The sequence below is a fragment of the Drosophila arizonae genome, chromosome 3, assembly GCF_054131065.1.
Source record: "Drosophila arizonae isolate 15081-1271.41 chromosome 3, UAZ_ARI_1.0, whole genome shotgun sequence".
Taxonomy (NCBI): Eukaryota; Metazoa; Arthropoda; class Insecta; order Diptera; family Drosophilidae; genus Drosophila; species Drosophila arizonae.
Window position 1 is genome coordinate 5,394,004 of NC_142923.1, and position 22,325 is coordinate 5,416,328.

The 22,325-nt window shown below is 40.0% G+C and overlaps 2 protein-coding genes across 4 annotated transcripts; one reads left to right on the forward strand and one right to left on the reverse strand.

Annotated features, from left to right (window-relative positions):
* Positions 1-1,595: 1,595 nt before the first annotated feature.
* On the reverse strand, positions 1,596-17,400 carry Lrch (Leucine-rich-repeats and calponin homology domain protein). The gene is made up of 7 exons (XM_018002569.2): positions 16,780-17,400; positions 7,767-8,284; positions 6,127-6,728; positions 5,446-6,067; positions 5,243-5,380; positions 4,683-4,760; positions 1,596-4,411 (listed from the first exon to the last, which is right to left on the reverse strand). Exons 1-7 carry the CDS (start codon positions 17,015-17,017, stop codon positions 3,317-3,319), a joined length of 3,291 nt encoding a protein of 1,096 aa, XP_017858058.1. The 5' UTR covers positions 17,018-17,400; the 3' UTR covers positions 1,596-3,316.
* A 1,162-nt stretch (positions 17,401-18,562) lies between these two features.
* On the forward strand, positions 18,563-22,128 carry ThrRS (threonine--tRNA ligase). Of its 3 annotated transcripts, none has more exons than XM_018002579.2 (4): positions 18,563-18,898; positions 19,624-19,687; positions 19,861-20,294; positions 20,356-22,128. In XM_018002579.2, exons 1-4 carry the CDS (start codon positions 18,845-18,847, stop codon positions 21,940-21,942), a joined length of 2,139 nt encoding a protein of 712 aa, XP_017858068.1. In that variant the 5' UTR covers positions 18,563-18,844; the 3' UTR covers positions 21,943-22,128. The 3 variants fall into 3 exon arrangements, with proteins under 3 accessions (XP_017858068.1, XP_017858067.1, XP_089322337.1); XM_018002578.2 differs by lacking the exon at positions 18,563-18,898 and adding an exon at positions 18,905-19,114; XM_089466211.1 differs by lacking the exon at positions 18,563-18,898 and adding an exon at positions 19,369-19,534.
* The last annotated feature ends 197 nt before the right edge of the window (positions 22,129-22,325 follow it).

A 22,325-nucleotide genomic window follows, 5' to 3' on the forward strand; every position in this document is an offset into this window, starting at 1 on the left:
TATTAGGCTAGAAATAGACAAAAAATACAGACAATACAAGACAAATGGTTATATTTTCAGAATTATTGGCCCCCATATAACATAAAAAGTAAATTTAAAATCGAATATAACTCACCCGCAGCAAATGGAGATACTCTCTCTTCCAACATATATCCCATCCCAAAAATTAAAGTACAGCTCCAACATTTTATACGTATTACAATTTTTCAGTTTTTATTTGATATATTCGAAGACTTAGTGCATAATTCGCTTCGTATAAAGAGTAGAAAAGTGAGCACAGCTAACGTTAGGACTAAGCTACATAATCAATAAAATTACTCATATATGCACATATATATCGATTTATATGTATATGGTATATATGTATGTGTGTTTATATTGTATGTTTTTGATGAATAATGCTTTATACTTAAAACAGTATTTCATTTAATTTTGGCCAAAGTTGAGTAGACAAACCGCAATGAAATATATAACAGAAACAAATGGCATACAGTTTGAGATGCACTTTACAAACTAATAATATACATGTGTGTGTGTGTGTATGTGCCATTTCGTACGTATGTGTGTGTGTAGATAAATTCATATGGTAAATTTTCATAGATATTTCTTTGTGACTAACTCAAATTCGTTGGTTTATGTCTGTTTGTTTCATTTTTGGTTTCATTGTATTGTGCTGTGTGTGTATGTATGTGTTTGTATATGTTGTATTTACATAAATAAATAAACTAGATGCCTAAATGAAGGTTAACAAAGCATATGACATAATAAATGTAACTACTAACTGTTGGCTACAACTCTTCAAAGTTCTGCAGGAAACCCGTGTGTATGTGTGTGTCGTCTCTGAGTGTGTGTATTATTTGTATTAGTTCTTCGAAAAAAGTTTCAAAAAGTATTTTATCCATTTGGTTCACGTCTCATCAAAAGGATGCTTCCTGCACACTCAGCTGCTGCTGTCACTTTCACTTCTCCCGCTCCCCTTCTAGACTAGGGGCGTTGGTGACAATGTGGCACGTGTTGTTGTTCTGGTTGGTGATTTTGTGGGCGTGGCTGCACCACTGCTGCCACTGCTGTGCTCCACTAGACCGCTGCCATGCAATCGAAATAGTTCACCCACCGTAATTGACACCTGGACGGCACCTTTGCCCTCAAGCACATCGGCAGCGCAGCAAATTAGATTCTGTGTACGGAAAACAATTTAATTCAATTATTAATAAACAGAGAGAAAACTCTAAAGCAGAATGTTAAAAAAAAAAAAAAGAAGCTGTATCCAAAGACCTGGAGCACAAGCATACACAACAGTTTGACAGCTACTGTGTTTGGGGTGCGTGTCTTGGCTAAGGCAACAGTTGCCATTCAACTGTGCACGCACTGTGGGCATAGAAACTAGTTTTTCTTTTCATATTTGAATGTATATATATAATATGTATTTCTTTGACATTTGCGCATTGCGTTCTTGTGTATGCTTACAATAAATGCATTTGGAAGTTTTGCTCCACTGTGCAGTGTATACATAGAGAATTTCCTATATATAAATGCAACTTTGCTTCATGTTTGGCTTCAGTATATAGTATAAATCGAAAATGTTACACTGCATCTCATAAATATATGGTTTATAATTTCGTTTTTTGATTGTTTTCCTTTGCGTTGACAGTGTTGGAAAAATACTTATGAATATACATATATATATAGGGCATAGCTTTGTTGTCTTTGTTAAATATTGTTTATAAAAATTAAAGACTATAACTATATTTATTATATATATATATATATATTTGTTTTGTGGCATTTCTTATAGCTGCCTGAATGTTTATATATCTATCTCTTTTTTCGGATTTTCTTTCCAATTTTGTTAGACAAAATATAAATATGTTTGTATTTATTTGTTTTTAAGTACTTGATAACTAGTTTTAAATAACTATTCAAGTTTTCGGGTGTGCGTTTCTTTTAGAAATTTGATTAGCCTTTCATCGAGAGTTTCGTTAAGTATTTAAGCATATATATATATATATATATATATATATATATATATGTATGTGTATAAATTTTAAATTATATCGATATAGTTAGGAATGTTATATATAGTTAATTTGTTTTCCATTTTAGTCATAAATAATACAATTATAGTCATTGGGAAAATAGTTCACTCATAAGATACAAATTATGTTTGTTTTTACTGAAAAGTCGTGGCAACGAAATCGAGAAATATTGCTTGTGTTTAAGTGTGTGTGGGTGCTATATATGCATGGATATATAGCAGATTCTGACTGTCTATATTTGTCCAGTCAAAGGCACTATTTGTGTCAAATTTTAGATGAGAACTGATGTGCGTTGAGAAAAGACTGTTCAAAAGATTGTGCGTATATATATTGTTGATCTCTGCTGAAGTTGAATTGAATTGTTGTCTATATATTTAACACTTTTCAAACTACCCTCGTATATTGTGCTGAAGCTATCGAATTATTTTCTATAACTATTTCACGATTGTTTTTTTCCTATTTTCGTTTTTTACAAACTATTTTGTGTCCCTGCTTTCAGTTAAAACCGTACAACGCCTGTTCGACTGCCTCGTCCAATAACAACAATCCCTATATGTAACTATCTATATGCTCTTTCATCCTAACTGGTAAACACGCCTCTCTACTTTCTACTTAGTTCAACTAACAAACGGAACGCAAATCAAGTAAATTATTTTGTTTTTAGTTTCGTTGTAACCTAGCAATTAGGAATAGGCATAGCTTTTGGCTTCTATATGAATATGATGGATATACTTGTTAAATGGAGTGTATTATGATGTGGTATATGGGTTTATATAAGTCTCTCAGGATAGCAAATACAAGTTGTGGGAATACCCTCAGTAAATATGTTTTAGTTTTACAGTTTCGTATTATATAGTCAGTGAATAGTCATGAATGTTTATAAATCTCACAGTATAGCAAATACAATTTGTGGGAATACCCGTAATCTAGCTTTTGGCTTCTACATGAGGATGAAACTGATGAAGTATGATGAACTGGATATTGTATAATCTCACATATGTAAAATATACATAATTCTCACAGGATAGCAAATACAATTTTTGTGGGAATACCCGCAATATTTACTGCGGTATACAAAGTCTTTGGGTTTTGTGGAATTAACAACTAGGTTTTTTGCGTAATACTTAAAAGCAGCCTCAAGAACTCGAACTACGAGCGTTAAATATGTGTGTGTTTTTTCTGATTAGTATAAAGCGCCATAAAAGCTGTCTTAAAACTATTGGCAATATATAAAGGCAATAGCAACTATATAGACTATATATATATAACTACTATATGTGCTAGCCGGGCAATGGAAAGAAGACCAGCCATAGGAAGGTGACTATGAAAACGCACGACAATATGATCGTGAGTGTGTGCGAGTCGTGCTTTAGCAACGAAGTTCCAGCTTCGTGTTGCTTCAGCTGCTTCAGTTGCGACTGTTGCGCCTGCTGTTCGTCTATGCGATAGATGCTGAAGACCTCCAGTTTGGGCTGCTGCTCGAAGAACTCAATGCGCTTTGCTAGAGACTTTACTGTAGACGGCTTCTCCTCCTCTGGCTGCTGCTGCTGCTGTTGTTGCTGCGGCAGTTGCTGTTGCTGCTGTTGATGATGTTGTTGTTGTTGCTGCTGCTGTGGTTGCTGCTGCTGCTTCTCGTCAATTAGATGATAGTGACCAGCCGGTCCAGCGGCGGCCACGTCGTGTTCGCTTTCGATAATCGTTTGCAGCATGCGATTGTTGTTGTTCAATTGAAAACTATTTTGGCCATGCACATTCAACAGATTGTGCTTGATCTTCTCATAGGTCTTCAGCTTGGCTGTGCGCAACAGCTGGCCCATTGCGCCCAGTTGCTGTGGCTTTGGTCGCTCGTAGAGCATACAGGTTGCTGTCGCTAGTGTTACATCATCATCAGACATATGCGCTTCCACACAATTCTCATACATAACATTATCTAGTTGCTGCAACATCTGTTCTGGCTGTTTGGTGCAGGAGTTTTGTGCTTGCTCTGGCCGTTGTTGTTGCTGCTGCTGTTGCTGTTGCTGTTGCTGTTGCTGTTGCTCTTGCTCTAGCTGCAGCTGTTGCAGCTTTAGCTGCAACTGTTCCTGCTGTTGCAGGCAGCGCATATGCTGATGATGTGGATTCGCATCGAGCGCAATCAAAGCGGCCACTGTGCGCAATAGGGCAACTGCATTTGGCACTTGTTGCCGGCCGCCAGCAATAGTATCAATGTTATTGTTGTTGCTGCTGCTGCCACTGGCGCTGCTGTTGCTGCTGCTGTTGCTGTTGCTATAGCTGCTGTCTTTATCATTGACATACACATCAGCGTCATAGTCATCATCAGCGCGTGGTTGTTCGTTTTGTTGTGGCACAACGTCTGCACAGGAGCAAATCAACTCCTGCAACCAACACCAATAACAGATTTTATGCATCATTTCTTTTGTTTTCAAAGTGTATATGTGTGTGTGTGGGTGTGTGTGTGAGTGTGTGGGTGGATTGAGGGTATGGGCAAGTGTCACTTAAATGTAAACTGACTATAAAAGCGGCAAAGCTCTAAGCACTATAAAGCATTTCGAATCGCCCCACAACCAAATGTTTAGCTAATTCCATACAATGTTCATTAACTTACAGGTAATACTGTAGCTTATCAATATAGCGGGAAAAACATACCTCATCTACGCCAATGCGACGACAGGCCTCCAAGAAATTATCCACATTGCGACGACAACGTGCCATGGACAGTTTGTTCTGCGAAGATTTGTTATATTAATATTTATTTAAAGTAAATGAATATAAAATATATATTAGTGGTTGTTGTAGAGTTAGGCAAAACAGTGTGGCGCAAGGATGGACTAAAAGATGTATGTGTGCATGTATATGACGAGACCAATCTTGAGACTAAATAGATTCTATTTTCAAGTAGCACAAAAACCGACTGTGAAATCTAATATTAAATTAGACTTTTTTTAGCTCTATTTTATAAGGAACTTCAACTTAAGCAATGCAATGTGATACATAGACTCGATTATAAATATATATGGGATATATTTATTGGTTATCCTTTAGTCCAATTAAGTTCAGTTTTAATGAGCATCAAGGCAGCTATTGAAATTCAATTCCTAATGCCAATTAACATTAATTAAACTTTTTTAAATCTACTTTAACTTCATTCTTCCATCCCTAGCACCACAATTGCTTTGTTAAGCCTACAATCAAACCACCATACGCACCACACCGGGCGATGGCACATGTATGCTGGCCACAGAGCGCGGACGCACGTAGTTGGCCAAATGACAGAGTATGACACCGTCAGTCAGCGCCGATGCAATGTCCTCCGGCAGCGTCATCTTAAGACGCGTTTCAATGATCTGCAAAGGCACAATAATTCAAATTTACTGAATTGAAATTGAATATATAATCATTTATTACTCACGCTGCGCAGCTGGGACATGAGTTCGGTCTCCTCGCGCTGTCGATCGAACTCCCTTCGCATGGTGAAGCTCAGCTTCTCGGCAGGTATATCATGATTCCAGGTGACTGTGCGTGCTGACTTTACATTGCCCAATTTGCTGGTATTGCTAACAGGTGACTTAATGGCGTTGCCGCCAGCAGCACTAGCACCAGCAGCAGCAGTACCTGCACCACTGCCACTGCCATTGAATTTGGTGGTGCAGCCATTGTTGTTGCTATTCGTCAGCACCCCAATGCCGTTCTTGAGTGGACTGTGAGGCTTTACGTAGCCCACACAATTTGAGCCGTTGCCCTCGGCTGGCGATTTAACGGACGATGACATCAGTTCCGTGTTGCGTGATGGAATCACCTTTTGTATAGGTTTCTTTGGTATGACCACATCATCGATGCCATTGCCATTGCTGTGGCCATTGCCATTGCTGCTGGGCTGCTTCATAATCGACTTGGGCAGGGTGGCCGTTGCGGAGCCATTGGTGAGGCGTGGCAGCTCCTCCTCATTGGGACTTGAGTTCGCATTGGGATGCCTTTGCTTATAGACGTTGATCTCCTGATTACGCTGCTGCTTCAATGCATCCTTGTATTCCCTTCAAAGCAACAAATATTTCATTTAGAGTTATGTATATTTTAACTTTCTGGGACTTACTTATAAGTCTGTATATTGCTGAGACTCTTGCTTGACTTGCCATTGGTGCGCTCTTGATGGTGATCCAGCATCAGATCCTCGTCCTGATCCGGGGACGAGCCGTTGCTGGAGCTGTTCGAGTGTGCGTAGCTAATGTGTTCGGTTGAACGCTTGCAGGGCGAGGAGGCAGGCGAAACGCCAGCGCTCAGAGTCAGACTCTCATCCACAATGGTGCTGGTGCTGGAGGTGAGCGATGCATCCATCAGCAACTGTTGTTGCTGCTGCTGCGGTTGCTGCTGCTGCTGATTGCTGCTGTTGGAGGGCATCGTGCGAGGCAGCGTGGCACAATGCAGCGGCGAGTCAGTCTTCGACTTGCCGGGCGCATCGTGCGACCAGCGCTTGTCCAGTCCATCGCTGGTGCTATAGCCCGAGTCGATTTGGTGTCGCATCGCATTCCGTTGCGTGGACGTCGTCTCCAGCATGTTGCCGCTGGAATTGTGACGCGGCGCACGTCGCAATGTCGTGTAGCCGTCATAATTGCCACCTGCCCGGGCGCCTTTCTCCTCCTTGGTTGCCTGCGTCTCCAGATACTTGAATACGTGCACCAGGCCACGCATACAGAGCTGAAAGTGCGGAAGCAAATGTCGAAATGAGTACGGAATAAAAACCGGATGGCAATTGAACTAGTTCAAATCTGAAACTACAATCTAATTGCAGCTAATCGAATAATAAATACGAAAGTGAACTAGAGTAGAGCTCTTGTTAGTAAATGGAACTAGTACTAGAGCTATATGATCTAGTTCAAGTTTATATGAAATTTGAAAGTCACAACTTTTAAGTAAAGTCGATAGCTCGTTCATGATTAGCTGATTAAAAACCTAAAGGAAGACTGAAGAAGGGAATGCAGAATTACTAAGCAGAATCAAATGAACTACAATGGTCACTTATCATAGAATTGGAAGCATAAAATACGCATGAACTATAATTTCCATTGATCATTGAACTAGTTCATATTAATCTGTTAAATTTCTAATATAATTTTACTACTACTAATAATATTAATTCAACGACAACTACAAGTGTACTAATCTAATATCATCGTTATATCTCTATTACTGCTACTACCTACTACTACTAGGTTCTTAGTAATATAATTTTTGCTACTGCTACCATTCTACTACTACAATATTACTAATATAAATACTACTACAACAATTTTAACAATGAAACTCTACTCGTAAGACTCTACTCATAGATATCTAAAATTAAAATGGTACTACTTAAATTTTAATATTCTAACTCTGCGATTTAGATTCTACTCCTTAAAATGTACTACTAAAATTTATTACCAAAATTCTCTTAAAATTCTACTAAATAAACTCTACTATTCCTACGATAACTCTACTATTAAGACATTACTACTAAGCTCTATTAAAACTCAGTGCTAAGTTTCTACTACTAAAACCCAAGTACTACACAGCTCTATTACCACAAATCTACTACTAAAACTAAAACTCTTCAATTTGTCAATCTGAATAGGGAAATTTGATAGTTTAACCAGCTGTAGAATTGATAGGCTATCTAATCGGGTATAACAATGGCATATTTCTGCGAATACTAGATAATATTATGGCAAATAGATCAACGTCATTTGTACTCACGCTGGCCGGTGGCGAGGTTAGAGGATTGTTCTCCAGCTGCAGCTCCACCAGTGTGCTCATGTGCCTTATCTCCAGAGGCAGCCCGGCTATGCGATTGTTGCTCACGTCCAGCGAGACCAGGCTCAGGCAGGTGACCTCACGCGGCAGATAGAGCAGCTGATTGCTGCGCAGCGAGAGGCAGCGCAGCGAGCGCAGTTCGCCTAGGCGAACGGGCAGGGCGGTCAGCTGATTGTAGGAGGCGTCCAGATCGGTGAGCGTCTGATCCAAGCGGCCCAGCTCGTCGGGCAGCGAGGCCAAGCGATTGTTCGAGACGAGCAGCACTTGAAGGGGCAAAAAGCAAATCTCGCGTGGCAACGAGCTCAGCTGATTGCTGCGCAGATCCAAATAAGTCAACGAGGACAGCTGCTTCACGGACTCCGGTATGCTGCGTATGGTGTTATGATAGAGCATCAGCGTCTCCAGAAAAGCAAACGTTGTGATCTCCTCGGGCAGCTCACAGAATCTATTTCGGGACAGATCTGTAAGAGACGACAACAAGGCGGGAACGACATTAATAAAGGCAGTAAAAGGGGGCCCCATTGGCTGGTTTATTTTTGGAACGGCGGGCAGCAGAAGGAGGCGAGGAAATAGGGGCGGGAGAAGTCTCAGTTTTCCTCAAGAATAAGACGAAGAGAAGTAATAAGAACAGTTCTCAGTTTTCCCTAAGAATAAAAGGAAGTGCCGTAATAAAAACAGTTCTCATTTGACTTTATGAAGCAAGGGAAATGGAGCAGGAGTTCCCAGTTTCCCTTAGGAAAAGAGGATGCCGAAAAAGTTTACAGTTTCCCTTATCACCGCAGCATTGCTCGGGGCAACACCAATTCCCGACGCTACTGCGCCACGCTGGAGCGCATGACCTCAATCTGGCGGCAATTTACGATTTACTCACTCGCTGGACGCCGGCCCGCTCCCCACTTTGGTGGAGTGGGCAATTAATTTACTAAATGAATTTGCATGCAAAATGAGTGCGGGGCAAGTGGTGCAGTGGGCAGGGCGGTTGTGGCATAGCGTGCAAAGACAATGGTGGTAAAACGACGGAAAAAACGAACGAGGCAAACAAAACAAATTTATTGTGTACACGAAATTGTGCGTAAAGTTGTTTAAAGTCTGCTGGAGTGGGCGTAGCTTAGGCATAAGCAATTTGAGAGGCAGAGTGGATAATGTGCGTAGGTAGATGAGAAAAAATGAGGTAGATGAAAAGCTGATTAGCTCTGCTTAGAGCAAGAATGCCTCAATTTCCGACTAGCTTTTAGTTTTCTCTTCGAACTGTTAACTGGAGCTGGTCTATATTTCAGGTTTCCTCTTTGAAGCAAAGTGCTGGAACTCTGATATATTAAAAACTACTTAACTCAGCTTAGTTTTATGTCTGAAAATTCCTCAATTCTTGACTAGAAATTTGTTTTCTCTTTTTAGCATCTACTCCAAGGAATTTTCACTGTTGAGCGAGCAAGAAAAGTGGCTTAAAACTCTAAAATGTTGCCTAAGCTCTTACTACAAATGCTAAGCGTATTATGTACGGGCCTTAAACTCGTTTGTGCCCCATTAAAAACACTTTGAATGGCCATCAAAATAATGCTCTTATGATATCATATGTAAAATTGAAGTGAAAGAGCTCGGCCAGCATTTTCATTTGACTTTTATAGAACCAGCATGGGATTTTTATTTAAAATATAAACAAATTTTTCAATGGTAATTGAATCACATTTGTTTATCAGAAATGAACTAAAATACAATTTGGAGCTGATTATCTGGTTTGATAGGTCTAAGATTTGTTGTTCTTTGCGTTACTAGTTGATAGAGTTGACTTTTTTCATTAATGTTTTGCTAATTCATAATACATTTTTTTTATTTTTTTTCATTTTACAAAGTGAATTTTAAACTCTAGTTAAACAAATTCCAAGACTTTTTCAACACTGGCTACTGTAAATACTTAACATGTTCTTAACGAATTGAGTTCACTTTTTAAATAAAATGCCTATGTTTAATGAATAATGAATTAAGGCTCTCGGTAAACTAGTTCCAAGCCAATGGAACTAGTTGCTCAACACTGCGCGATTGCGAATACTGCGCGATTCGCCTTCACGTCGCTTATGCAATGCTCTTGAGGAGCAAAAACCAGAAATGTGAATCCATCAGCCACTTCCAAGTGCTCAACGCTAAAAACTGGCTGTCAACAGCCGTTGAGGCATTTGATTGCTGCTGCTGCTGCTGTTGTTGTAGTTGTTGTTGTTGATTTACGCACACAGCCAGTGGCTCCCCAACCTACGAATGAAATTTTGCTTTATGCCTCGCTCACCTCCTCGACGGAAAGCAACAAAGACGCAGGCAAGGCAGCACTTGGGGCGCGGCTTTTCGCTATGGCTTCACATAAGCGTAATCCCCATAAGTTGCATCTGCCCCGCTCCTACCCAAACTTCCCATACCTCGACTGCCCCGCCCTTGGCTGCTCACAAATGCGAACAAAGGCAGCGCTTGAGATGAATGGCGTTGCCTGCAGTTGCAACACTTTGCCGCACCCACATGTCGCACAGTAACGGTTGAATAAACTTTGGCAGCAGCCAACAGGATGTGTCAAGGACTGCCCCAGACTGTGCCATCATCAGCTTTAATAAGTTGATATCGGTTCTTATCGGCTTAGGCCGCTTGCGGAAATTCTATTTACGCTGATTTCCCTCCAAGCAAACGCGATAGCGAGCAGTGACTAACTGGTCCAGCCATCTGCCACCTGCCACCTGCCACCTGCCGCATGCGAAATGCAGCCACATGCCACATGCCTAAGAGTCAGTCAGGGGCCACAGCGACTGCCGCTGCCTCACCCTACCTCTGACTCGTCAGCTGCCTCTACCTCTCATCTCACTCTTCAACTGCATCTACTTTGGTCAATTGGCTGTTGGCCAAAAACGCAATGCGCAAACAAATTGGTGCTATGTACAACACACATACAAATAAATCAAATTGTTTCTCTTTTTAATACCCCTTACGAATGTGTAAAGTGGGTACTATGCTTCAGTGGGGAGTATTTATAAAAAAAATTTAAAAATTTTATAATTTATACATTTTTAATGAGAATGTATATAGACAATTCGTGCCTCAAGTTTATTATCATGAAATATATATATAATATAATATATATATAATATAATATAAATATAATATATATAATACAATATATATAATATAATATATATAAAATATAATATAATATAGAGTTTTTTTTTTTTTTTTTTTTTTTTTTTTTTTTATTTAAGATATCTTTTAAAATAATAAACAATTTTCTATATATGAACATTCTAAACTTTTATGCATACGATATACTCAAAATTAGTATGATCCCTCTATCTATCATCTACATACAATCCCTCCACTTCTCCAAGAGCTATTAAAAACTAAACAGTGCTGATGTATGTTATACAATTTTAAAAATTCTCGAAATATTTCATGCAGATCGATTCTATTATTTGCAGAGTATTATCAATTCGCTCATTTTCAACCAATATAAACATTGTTGCTGTTATTTTTGCCTGGTTGTCGCGACATCAAAATTGGAAATTGGATCACAGCAGCTCGAGAATAATGTCGCACACCTGCAGCGCAGCTCATAAATATTGCCGGAACTACTCCCAGACTAAGCCACGTATATACACACAGACAGACATATATTGGGAGTAGTAAATGTGAGAAGTTGAGGAGAATGCAGACTAAGAGCTATGGCTAGCTATATATTACTGAAGGGCGTCAACGGAAGCAACAAAAAATTCAATTTGATGGCGCCAAATTCCAGACCAAAAGAACCAACAACACATACAACAACAGCTTATATTCGGGAGCTTGGACCCCCATGACAAATATGGAACCATTTGCCACTCGTGACTGGCAATTCCGGCAGTGGTGGGGTGTTGCCTCTATTGATGGATTTATTGAAATTAATTTAGTAAATTTTATGGTTTGGCTTTCGCCATCAATGATGATGAAGTCGAACCAAGTTGATGATAATGATGTTGATGATGATTATGATGTTGGGCACACGCTTGGCATTATGAATCATAATGGAATATTGAAGAAAAGAGCAAAGTGGTTGAGTAACCCGTTGGAAGCGGCTTTTACGGCATAATAAATGGCTATGCACTTGGATTGGAAGTTTGCTCAGAGCGCGTGCCATAAATATGCTACAAATATGGCCACACTTCGTAATCAGGCTTTATATGGAACAAGGGAACTTACAAAAGGGTTGAACATAGAGACAAATAAATCTCAAGAGCTTGAGTAAAGGTAATTTATTCTATTTCAAAACGTTTCTGATCTGATGAACAAGTGGTTCATTATGGCGCTGCAAAGCAAAAGGAGCAAATCTTGAACTGGAACTGGTTCAGTAGAGATTCAAATATAAATATGATTCACAAACCGAAAATAGTTTACAGGGGTTGATATTGGAGGTACGAGCAAGTTGATTAAAACTGAAATCGAAACTAGTTCAGAACAAATTAAAATCACAATCAAATACAAATTGAATTAGAATCGGAACTGGTTTAGAAAAGACAGCACAGACTAAACTCGGTTCGAATCAGAACTAGTTCACTAGTGGTTCATATTGAGAGACCACAAATCACAATTCAGAGGTGGCTTAAAAGTAGTTTTCATCAATAAACCAAAGATCTTGAGCTAGTTCCAATTCCGAACAATAAGTTCACTTTGTAAATATTTTAAACCACGAAGTAATTCAAAGATATTTGTATCCATAACCAACATGATTTATATTCTATTATATAACTGTGTTTTACAATACTTAAGCTAAAGTTTCCCACACTTCGGAACCATTTACTTTAGCGCTGAGTAAACTCGATTTGTCCATATGCAGCTGGGAATACAAACAAATACAGTTTCCATATGGTTTACCCTATTCAATCTCACTTCCAATAAGTTCCAAGCAATCAAAACATTTTTAACAACAACAACAACAATTGTAATTCTCGCTGCGATGTCTCTTCAGCTGCTTTGATTTCATGTGGAAAGCACAAGATTCCCCCCATCAAATATTTCCCACTCAGCAGACACTCAGTATATACATACATATGTATATGTGTATATACATACACACGCATGCATAATTGTGTTTGTTTAGTGCTCTGAAATTTTTGCGCATATTTCATTTTTAATCATTTTGTAAACTTAAGTTTATGTTTGCGCTAACGGTAAACAAGCAATAAAAAAAAATATTGAACACATTTTAATAGTCTTTGTTGTTGATGTTCTAGCTATTTATTTTTATTTTATTATTATTATTATTATTTTTTTTTTTTTTTTTTTTTTTTTGCATTTTTCCAGCATATTCCAGCTGGAAGCACTTTGTTTTTCTCAAGCTATAAAAACACTCATGCACACACACACACACACGCACACTGACAGCAGCTGGAAATTGTCTGGCGTGTGTTTAATTTGTTGTTGTTGTTGTTGTGGCTATTGCCCTTAATTCATTCGCTTTTGTTGTAAGCTGATACGCGCTGCACTTCCAGTAGCGGCTGTCCAGTTAAGCAGCTGCTGTCAATACAACGTTTACACAATGATTGATTGCTGACAATATGCTTATCGCAATATGTAATGAAATTGCTCTGTTTCATCTAGTTCGCAATTGAATTGATAAATGCAGTAAAAAGTCGGATGAGAATATTGTACTATATAAGAATTAGATAATACAAACATTAAATTAAATGATGTGCTTATCACGTTCTGCATCGCATAAACATAGTTCTTGGGCTAATACCGCGCGTGCTGCGCTCACATTGTTTATGCCTCAGCCAATTTATTCTGCCATTAAATATTGCTTACACTTCTCAATTAATGAATAGACACAATGAACGTTCATTTTTCTGTGTCAAGTTTGCAGCCAATTGGCCTCAATTCTGAAATATGCTCGAACATTTATTTATCTATGGCAAGCATTGTTGCTGAACTATTTATAGCTGATATTACGAGGAATATTCATTTTGTGCGCATTACATACAATTCCCAAGAAATGCAACAAGAGTGAAATTTAACCTGAATTGCATTTATCGTGAGCAGCCGCCTTGACATAATCGCACGATCGTCTGCAAGTCTCATCGCTAGCTGTCAATCATTGTGCATGCAAAGCACGCATCACAGTTTGACAGCCACTGCGCAGACGACGTGCCCAGCCCAGCGCACCGCAGCCCAGGCCCAGCCCAGCCGCAGCAGACAAAGTCGCTTCCTCTTCCTCTCTGCTGCGTGTTTGGAGCACAACAAATACTAATAAAAATGAAAAAAAAAAAAAAAGAACTACAAAACTGTCGACTACATATTTACACACATTACAACGACAACGGCACACACACACATGTACACGATAATTTCGTCTCTTTGTGTCCCCTTGCTCTTTGTCTTCTTTCAAATTGTTTTGTTTGCCAACAACAACAGCAGCTCCATTTCTTGTTTAGCTGCACAGCAACACTGGCGCAGCAGCAGCTGCTGCAACTATCTTTCACTGCGCAGCTGCCAGTGTTGCGGTTACTAACTTTTGCTGTTGCTCTTCTATTCTTATTGCCGAATAGCAACATAAATTATTGCTGCTCTTTTTGTATATTCTCATTTAGTGGTAGCTTTTATTAACTCTTCTTTTCTAATTTTGATTAGTTGCTAACATTTTCTGATATTCACTAATATTTGCTACTACGTTTTTTGTCTTTCCATTCCTTGTTCTATATCTTTCTCATTGCATCTGCTGCTGCCTACGTAGGTTTTTATCTTTTACTTGTCCTACGTTGCTTCTTTTATGGTTCGCATAGTTATCCTCATTATTTCTACTGCCTTAAGTTGATTATTTTCTTTTCCACATTTTTGCAGCTTGCAATTATTTTAAACAATTTCCTGCACGTCGCCGAGACGATTTTGTCTGCCTGCCAGCTGCAGGCGCAGTTGCAGTTGCAGTTGCCTATTTTCATCTCTTTTGTCTAGTGCTGCTGCTCGTTGTTTGCTTTACGTGACATTCGTCTTAATCACGTGCTGGCGACTGCAGTGAAAACGAAATGACTTTTGGCTGGAAGCCGTGGAACGCAAGGGACGGGTTGGCGTGGAAGGAAGATTGAAAGGAGTGGGAGTAGCACAGACCACAACAACAAATCGTTTTAGGAAACGTTGACAGCCAGCCAGCCAGAAGGCCCGCCCCCGCCCTCCCTCATACATCCTCTCCTGGACTCCACTCCACTAACATCCTCGAGGGTTGTTGGCAAAAGCAAAAAGAAAAGAAACGAAACGAAGGCGAAAAAAATGCTTTATGGCGCTCATTGATTTCTTTCAAGTGGTTATTCGAAACGACGTTGCCACCTTTTGCCAGTTGCGTTCTCTGGGGTTGCAGATTTACAAAGGTTCTTCCGTCATCATCATCATTTTCTTCTTCTTCTTCTTCTTCTCATTCACCTTTATTGGCACAACATAATTCACAAATATTTAGCAACAAAACGACTTCATTATGTACTGGAAGGTGGAGGGTCTCATTATGATGTTCACACCAAAAGGGGCGAATGGCTTTAATTGCTAATTAGTCACGCCCACGCACGCTCGCACAGACAGACAGAGAGACGGACAGAGCGATGACTCAATTGGAAAGCCGTCGCAACGCATTGAACCACAAACTAAACTTTCAGCCAAAGATGGAAGTTCAACTGGAACATAAGTGAACTACATATAAGGAACTGGAACTGATATACGATATGCGAAATAAAAGAGGAATAAGAGCAACTAAAGTTGGTCTTTGCATAGACCCAGTACCAATATTTGGAAAATAAAATACAGTATAGACATGTTTGCTTTAGTTCATAGAGCTACTCCCAAATCAAAAATTTTATTCTTTAGTTCAGAGAGCTGGTAGTTAAGTTTTCGGCGCAACTCAAGAATCTGTGAAAATCTTTTCTTAGTTATAGTTCTTAGAACAAGTTCTTCTCAATATGTATTTTTTACTAAATACATACATAAATATGCTCTTAATTTACTTTTGTTCTTGCATTGAATGAAATTTTATTTATTTAAAATTTCTAATCAGTTGAAAAGTTAAAAAAAAAATGTTATCAGCCAAAAGACGCAATAATAATTCCATGCGGGTTTTCAAAGGTATTTAAATTTTTTTATTGTATATACAGACGATAAAAATATATCATATCATTCATAACTATAATAATATGTAAATATCAGACAGACTATAAAATGCATAATTGCATCTAATAATAAATAAACACTTCTATTAATAACAATGAACTAATATTCTAATTTATTTTTAGTTAGGAACACAATTTATAATTAAATTTTTCTAGGGTTGACTATATAAACGACACCAAAAAAGAGAGATGAAATGCAAGTAGAAGAAAGGACGCGCACAGCTGAAAATCGAAGTCCTGCATCGATTTTACTTATTAAAACAGATGGTTCGCTCATCAGGGTAGTTAAATGGGTGGGTGTATGTGTGTGTGTGCGTATGCGCCTCTGTGTGTATTGACTGCACTTTTTGGGCACAACAAAAACGAAAGTTGGCTGAACTTGAAACAAGCAGGAGGAACGCCTGAAAAAAAAACCACCCGAAATGCGAATAGTGCAGAATGCAAATGGAAAAGCAGCAAACGGTAAAAACAGCTGCAATAATTACGGTTCCTGATGAGAGAGAAAGAGCGAGACAGAATGAGTGAGAGTGGCGCAGGGGAGAGGCAAGCAGGAGAGCAATGGCAAGTGCGTGCAAACGCAATAAAAAGTCATAAAACGGCTGTAGATGGACACGGCAGCATAGGGAGAGGGGAAAAATAGAAGGATAGACAGACAGGAAAGAGAGCAAGAGCAAGCAAGAGAGCAAATATGCGGCGGGCTGCTGCAAATTATTGATTTTCAAGCGAACAAAAGGAGATTTTAGCATAAAAGTAAGGACCCCAACCGCACCCAACGATTGGGGGTTGAGTAGATTAAAAGATTAGTAACGCACCTGCAATAACAGTATCCGTGAGGGCGAACTTGGCACCCGTTTTGGGAAAATCCTTCAGCTTTCGATTGGTCAGTATCAATTCGCCGCTAAAGTGCGCCTCCTCGAGGATTCGCTCCAGCGAGCGCGTCAGCTGCGAGTGCCCCAGCATGGGTGATGCTCCACCTATGGGGGCGGGCGACGTTGTGGAGGCGAGGAGGCTACCGCCACTGTGTAGGCGCTTGTACACTGTGGCTGCCATGCTTTGTACGTGTGTCTGTTGTTAGTGTGGGCGTGGTAGCAGAGACGCTGGCGACGGCGTCACACACACAAACAAATAACTACAGCAGCACCAACAACAGACAACAACGGCGACGACAACTGCAGCGAACTACAAGCAAAGAAGAGCTGTAAAATGCGTTAGCATTTTCCTACTGTGGCACCAACTAAAAACTCATTGATAAGATTTCCAAGAAACGGTTTTTCCTTTGCGGCTTCTTTCTTTCTCACACGCACGTACACACACGCGCGCGCCTTCGCACAAACACAAAAACACACCCGAGAATCGAGCGAAGCAGCAGCGGAAACCAAACGCACGCCACGAAATTAAAAAAAATACTGATACAACGAACTAACCAGTGTTGCCAGATTAGCTATTTAATAGCATTTTTAGCTATTTTTGAACCCTAAGTGCTATGAAAATTTTGAAAATGCTATTAGCTATAAATTTAGCTATTTTACAAACGAATATTTTGAATTTAATTTTAGTATTTGAAGCCAAAAAAAAAAAACATTTTTCGATTAAGTCCCAAATTGTACGTAATGATCTGCGCGATACTACCACCACGACTTTATCGTACTTATACTATCAGTTGTGAATTTACTCCATCGCTAATTCTTCTTGGCGCGCTTCTTGGCATTAATTGTATGTGATGAATAAAAAATATAATCAGAAATTTCGTGATTCCTGGAAAACAATCACCGAATTTAAGAATTGGATTAAGGAGGATGAGTCAGACAACAGGCGGGCGTATTGTATATACTGCAAATGCAGTGTTTTTGCCAAATTGCACGATATTAAAATGCATGCCGCGACAAAAAAGCATAACACATTTTCCATGATTACATTTAAACATGATTCCAGTTAATCAAAAATATAATTCTGATGATGATTTGGATGTGGACCAAATTGTAACATTATTAAATAACATTTAAAAATAAAATTTTAAGTAAATGCATAATGCATAAAGGTTTCAGCTATTTTGAAAGCTATTTTAAAATTTGTTTAGCTATTTTCAGCTATTTTTTAGAGACGATTTTGCTATTTTTATGTCTCAAAACCTGGCAACACTGGAACTAACAGTGTGACCCAACAGTGTTAGGCAGAAATTCACACTATTTCAAACAATGTCAGAGCATGGTATTTTAAAACGACTCACAGTATTTTAAAATGTCATTGTTAAATGAGCTTATACTTTAAGGTTTTGTCCCCGACGGATAAATAAACGATCATAGATAATATTCTATTTCAATAAATACTTTCATTTTACATATATTTGACATAATTAAACTTCTTTCTATTTTAATAATTAATTTTTATGTTTTATATATTCCAATGCCAATAATGACACTAATACCATTTCCATTCGCATTTATTTTAAGGAATAATTTGAATTGACCGCAGTTCCAGTTGAATATAAAAAACTTTTGAGTTTGAATAATCGATATGTTCAGCCAACTATCGACTAGCTTCTACATTTCAACGATAGTCAACAATTAATAGCCGCTCAGTTAAAAAAAAAATACTCACATGGCACTGTAAGCCAATATTTTTATTTAAATGCAGAAGCTATATATTTGTGTCACTAAAACACTCATCGTGCAGAGCTACCAACTAAAATACACATACATTTTGGTCTTATCTTAATTGAAATTGACATACTACCGGCTTGAACAAATCCCATACTATATCCTGGCATTTAACAAACCGCTTTCTGTTATAACTTACTGCAACTTTGAATAACATTTCGAGCCCATTTGGAGTTAACAGTCGCAGTATTCTGCAAAGCAACAACAACGTCGAATCAGAATGGGTGACAACGTGGTGACGGAATTAAATAATTTGGATTTGAATAAGCAAAAGGCATGTTAAAATTATTACAACTGGATCACAAGTGTATTGTAAACTAAACATAATTAAGTAATGTTAAAAGTGTTGCCGTTCGTGGTTGCATTTAGAGGCAGCAGATATAAAACCTTGCACAATATCCGAGCCGTGCCGCTCTCCAAAACGCAACAGCGGTCAATACAACAAGAACAACAGCAAGGCATACGCAGCGATCGGTGCTACGCAACTTTGGTTGGTTTTCCCGCTCCCAATTGTGTTTTCTATCTAACTATTTAAGTGTTATTGCCACATCATATACGCATAGGCATGACTTTGTGTGCGTGTGCTTCTACACGTGTTTGTAGATGTATGTGTGTGTGTATGTGCATTGTCATGTGTATATCAAATGCATATGCCAAAATGAATCACAGCCGCCGGCAGCCATGACGTCACTAACTCAAATTACATGCGTGAATGCCTGTCCTTCTGCCACACTGACTTAACCTGTCTGCCCTATTGCATCAGTTTCTTGCGAAAGCAGATAAAGCAAAGAGCCGAAAACACTGTTATTGTATTTTTTGTTTTCGTGTGTGACAACTGTGCAAACGACAAAACACGAAAAAAGAAAACACACACAAAAATATCATTAAATATAATTGCTTTCCTAACTGTGTATGTTGTCTACGTAGCATCAAAGATAAAAGAAATTTTTTAGAATTTTGTATTGAGTTTTATTGATTTATTTTTTGTGCTCATTGCAGGCGGCTAAAATGAAGAAGGAGAAAAAGGAAAAGCCAGCTGCAGGCGGCGGCGATAGTCGCAAAGGTAATTTGATTTAATTGTAAAACAAGTACAGTGAATGCTCATTATGATAAATAGATAATCGATATTATCCTAAGTATTCGAAACAAGATTTGCCGATATTCGTCTGCATACATCAAAGCTTTCATTACTTTTTATTATTATATTATATTACCAACATTATCTTCAATCCATAGAGCTCAATCCATGGCCACAGTACATCGAGGAGCGAAATGTCTTCTGGAATAAATGCAAGGCCGAGTATGAAGCCGAATTGGCAGCCAAGCCGCGCACACCCATCAAAGTCACATTGCCCGATGGCAAGCAGGTAGACGCCACTGCCTGGGAGACAACACCTTATGAGGTTGCCCGTGGCATCAGCCAAGGTCTCGCCGATAATACCGTCATATCGAAGGTGAATGGCGAAGTTTGGGATTTGGATCGTGTGCTCGAGGGCGACTGCACTCTGCAGCTGCTCAAGTTTGACGATCCGGAAGCACAGGCAGTCTTCTGGCACAGCTCCGCTCACATTATGGGCGAGGCCATGGAACGAATCTACGGAGGACATCTGTGCTATGGTCCGCCTATTGAAAATGGCTTCTACTACGACATGCATCTGGAGGGCGAGGGCGTAAGAAGCTAAAGCTTACCAAACATGCATATTTAGTAGTGACCAAATCCTTCTCACACAGATCTCCACCAACGACTATGGCACCATGGAGACGCTGATCAAGCAAATTGTCAAGGAGAAGCAGAACTTTGAGCGTCTGGAGATGAAGAAATCGGATCTCCTAGAGATGTTCAAGTACAATGAGTTCAAGGTGCGCATTCTCAACGAGAAGGTGACCTCAGATCGCACCACGGTCTACAAGTGTGGCTCCCTGATTGATCTATGTCGCGGTCCGCATGTCCGCCACACCGGCAAGGTGAAGGCCCTGAAGATTACCAAGAACTCGTCCACATATTGGGAGGGAAAAGCTGATGCCGAGACACTACAGCGTGTCTATGGCATCTCATTCCCAGATCCCAAGCAGCTCAAGGAATGGGAGAAACTGCAAGAGGAGGCAGCCAAGCGGGATCATCGCAAAATTGGCCGTGAGCAAGAGCTCTTCTTTTTCCATGAACTGTCGCCCGGTTCGTGCTTCTTTCAGCCGCGCGGCGCACACATCTACAACACGCTGATGAACCTGATACGCGGCGAGTACAGGAAGCGCGGCTTCCAGGAGGTCATCTCGCCAAATATCTACAACGCCAAGCTCTGGATGACATCCGGCCACTGGCAGCACTATGCGGACAATATGTTCTCGTTCGAGGCGGAGAAGGAGAAGTTCGCATTAAAGCCGATGAATTGTCCTGGTCATTGCCTGATCTTCGACAATCGTAATCGCTCCTGGCGCGAGCTACCGCTCCGCATGGCTGACTTTGGTGTGCTGCATCGGAATGAGTTGTCGGGCGCTTTGACTGGATTGACACGCGTTCGCCGTTTCCAGCAGGATGACGCGCATATCTTCTGCGCTCCTGAGCAGATCAAGAGCGAAATGAAGGGCTGTTTGGACTTTTTGCGGCATGTGTACACCATCTTTGGCTTCTCCTTTCAGCTGGTGCTGTCCACTCGGCCAGACAAGTATCTGGGTGAACTGGATCAGTGGGACGCCGCTGAAAAGGCTTTGGCCGAGTCACTCAACGAGTTTGGCATGCCCTGGAAAGAGAATCCCGGCGATGGTGCCTTCTATGGTCCGAAAATTGATATTACCATTATGGATGCACTGAAGCGTCCATTCCAATGCGCCACAATACAGCTGGACTTCCAGTTGCCCATTCGATTCAATCTCAACTACATAGCTGATGATGGTGAAAAGAGACGTCCAGTTATCATACATCGCGCCATCCTTGGCTCTGTAGAGCGCATGATTGCTATACTCACGGAGAACTATGCCGGCAAGTGGCCCTTCTGGCTTTCACCACGTCAGGTTATGGTCGTCCCAGTGGGTCCGGCTTACGATGAATATGCCAAGACGGTGCGCGATGAACTCTATGCTGCCGGCTTTATGAGCGAAGTCGACTGCGATGCTGGCGACACGATGAACAAGAAGATTCGCAACGCTCAACTGGCACAATTCAATTTCATTTTGGTCGTTGGCGACAAGGAGAGATCCTCGAAAACGGTGAACGTGCGCACCCGCGACAACAAGGTGCACGGCGAGGTGTCTGTGGCGGAACTGATTAGCAAGCTGCAGAAGATACGCGACGAGTTCATCACAAACGAGGATAGCTTCTAGGCCACCACGCACCCTGCATACTCCCCCTAACAAAATATAATTCTCTATTTATATGTATATCAAGCTTATGTATACCTTAGCGCTTTGCATAGCAAACGACCGGCATTTCTTATTCAGTTGTATTTACGCTTACATCAACGAAATCCTCAAAATAAATTATATAGCCTCAACACAGAGGCAAACCAATGATTTAAGATCTTGAATATGTTAAGAAGAAATGGGAGTATTTGAGATAGATTAAGTGACAGATGGAACTGATGAACGATCTTGAACATGTTTAGAAGAATGCGGAATATGAATAAAGTGACAGTTGGAACTATCTCAAGATCTGTTCTTTTCTTCATTCGTGATCATAACTCGGTTTGAATGAACACCATATATAA

Coding starts and splice junctions, on each gene's coding strand:
- Lrch (XM_018002569.2), bottom strand. CDS start 17,017: ATGGCAGCCACAGTGTACAAGCGCCTACACAGTGGCGGTAGCCTCCTC. Junction 6,729..7,766: donor TAACCTCGCCACCGGCCAGC/GTGAGTACAAAT, acceptor CCGCACTTTCAG/CTCTGTATGCGTGGCCTGGT. Junction 4,412..4,682: donor GTCGCATTGGCGTAGATGAG/GTATGTTTTTCC, acceptor TGTTGGTTGCAG/GAGTTGATTTGCTCCTGTGC.
- ThrRS (XM_018002578.2), top strand. CDS start 18,959: ATGTTAAAAGTGTTGCCGTTCGTGGTTGCATTTAGAGGCAGCAGATAT. Junction 19,688..19,860: donor CGGCGGCGATAGTCGCAAAG/GTAATTTGATTT, acceptor TTCAATCCATAG/AGCTCAATCCATGGCCACAG. Junction 20,295..20,355: donor TGCATCTGGAGGGCGAGGGC/GTAAGAAGCTAA, acceptor CTTCTCACACAG/ATCTCCACCAACGACTATGG.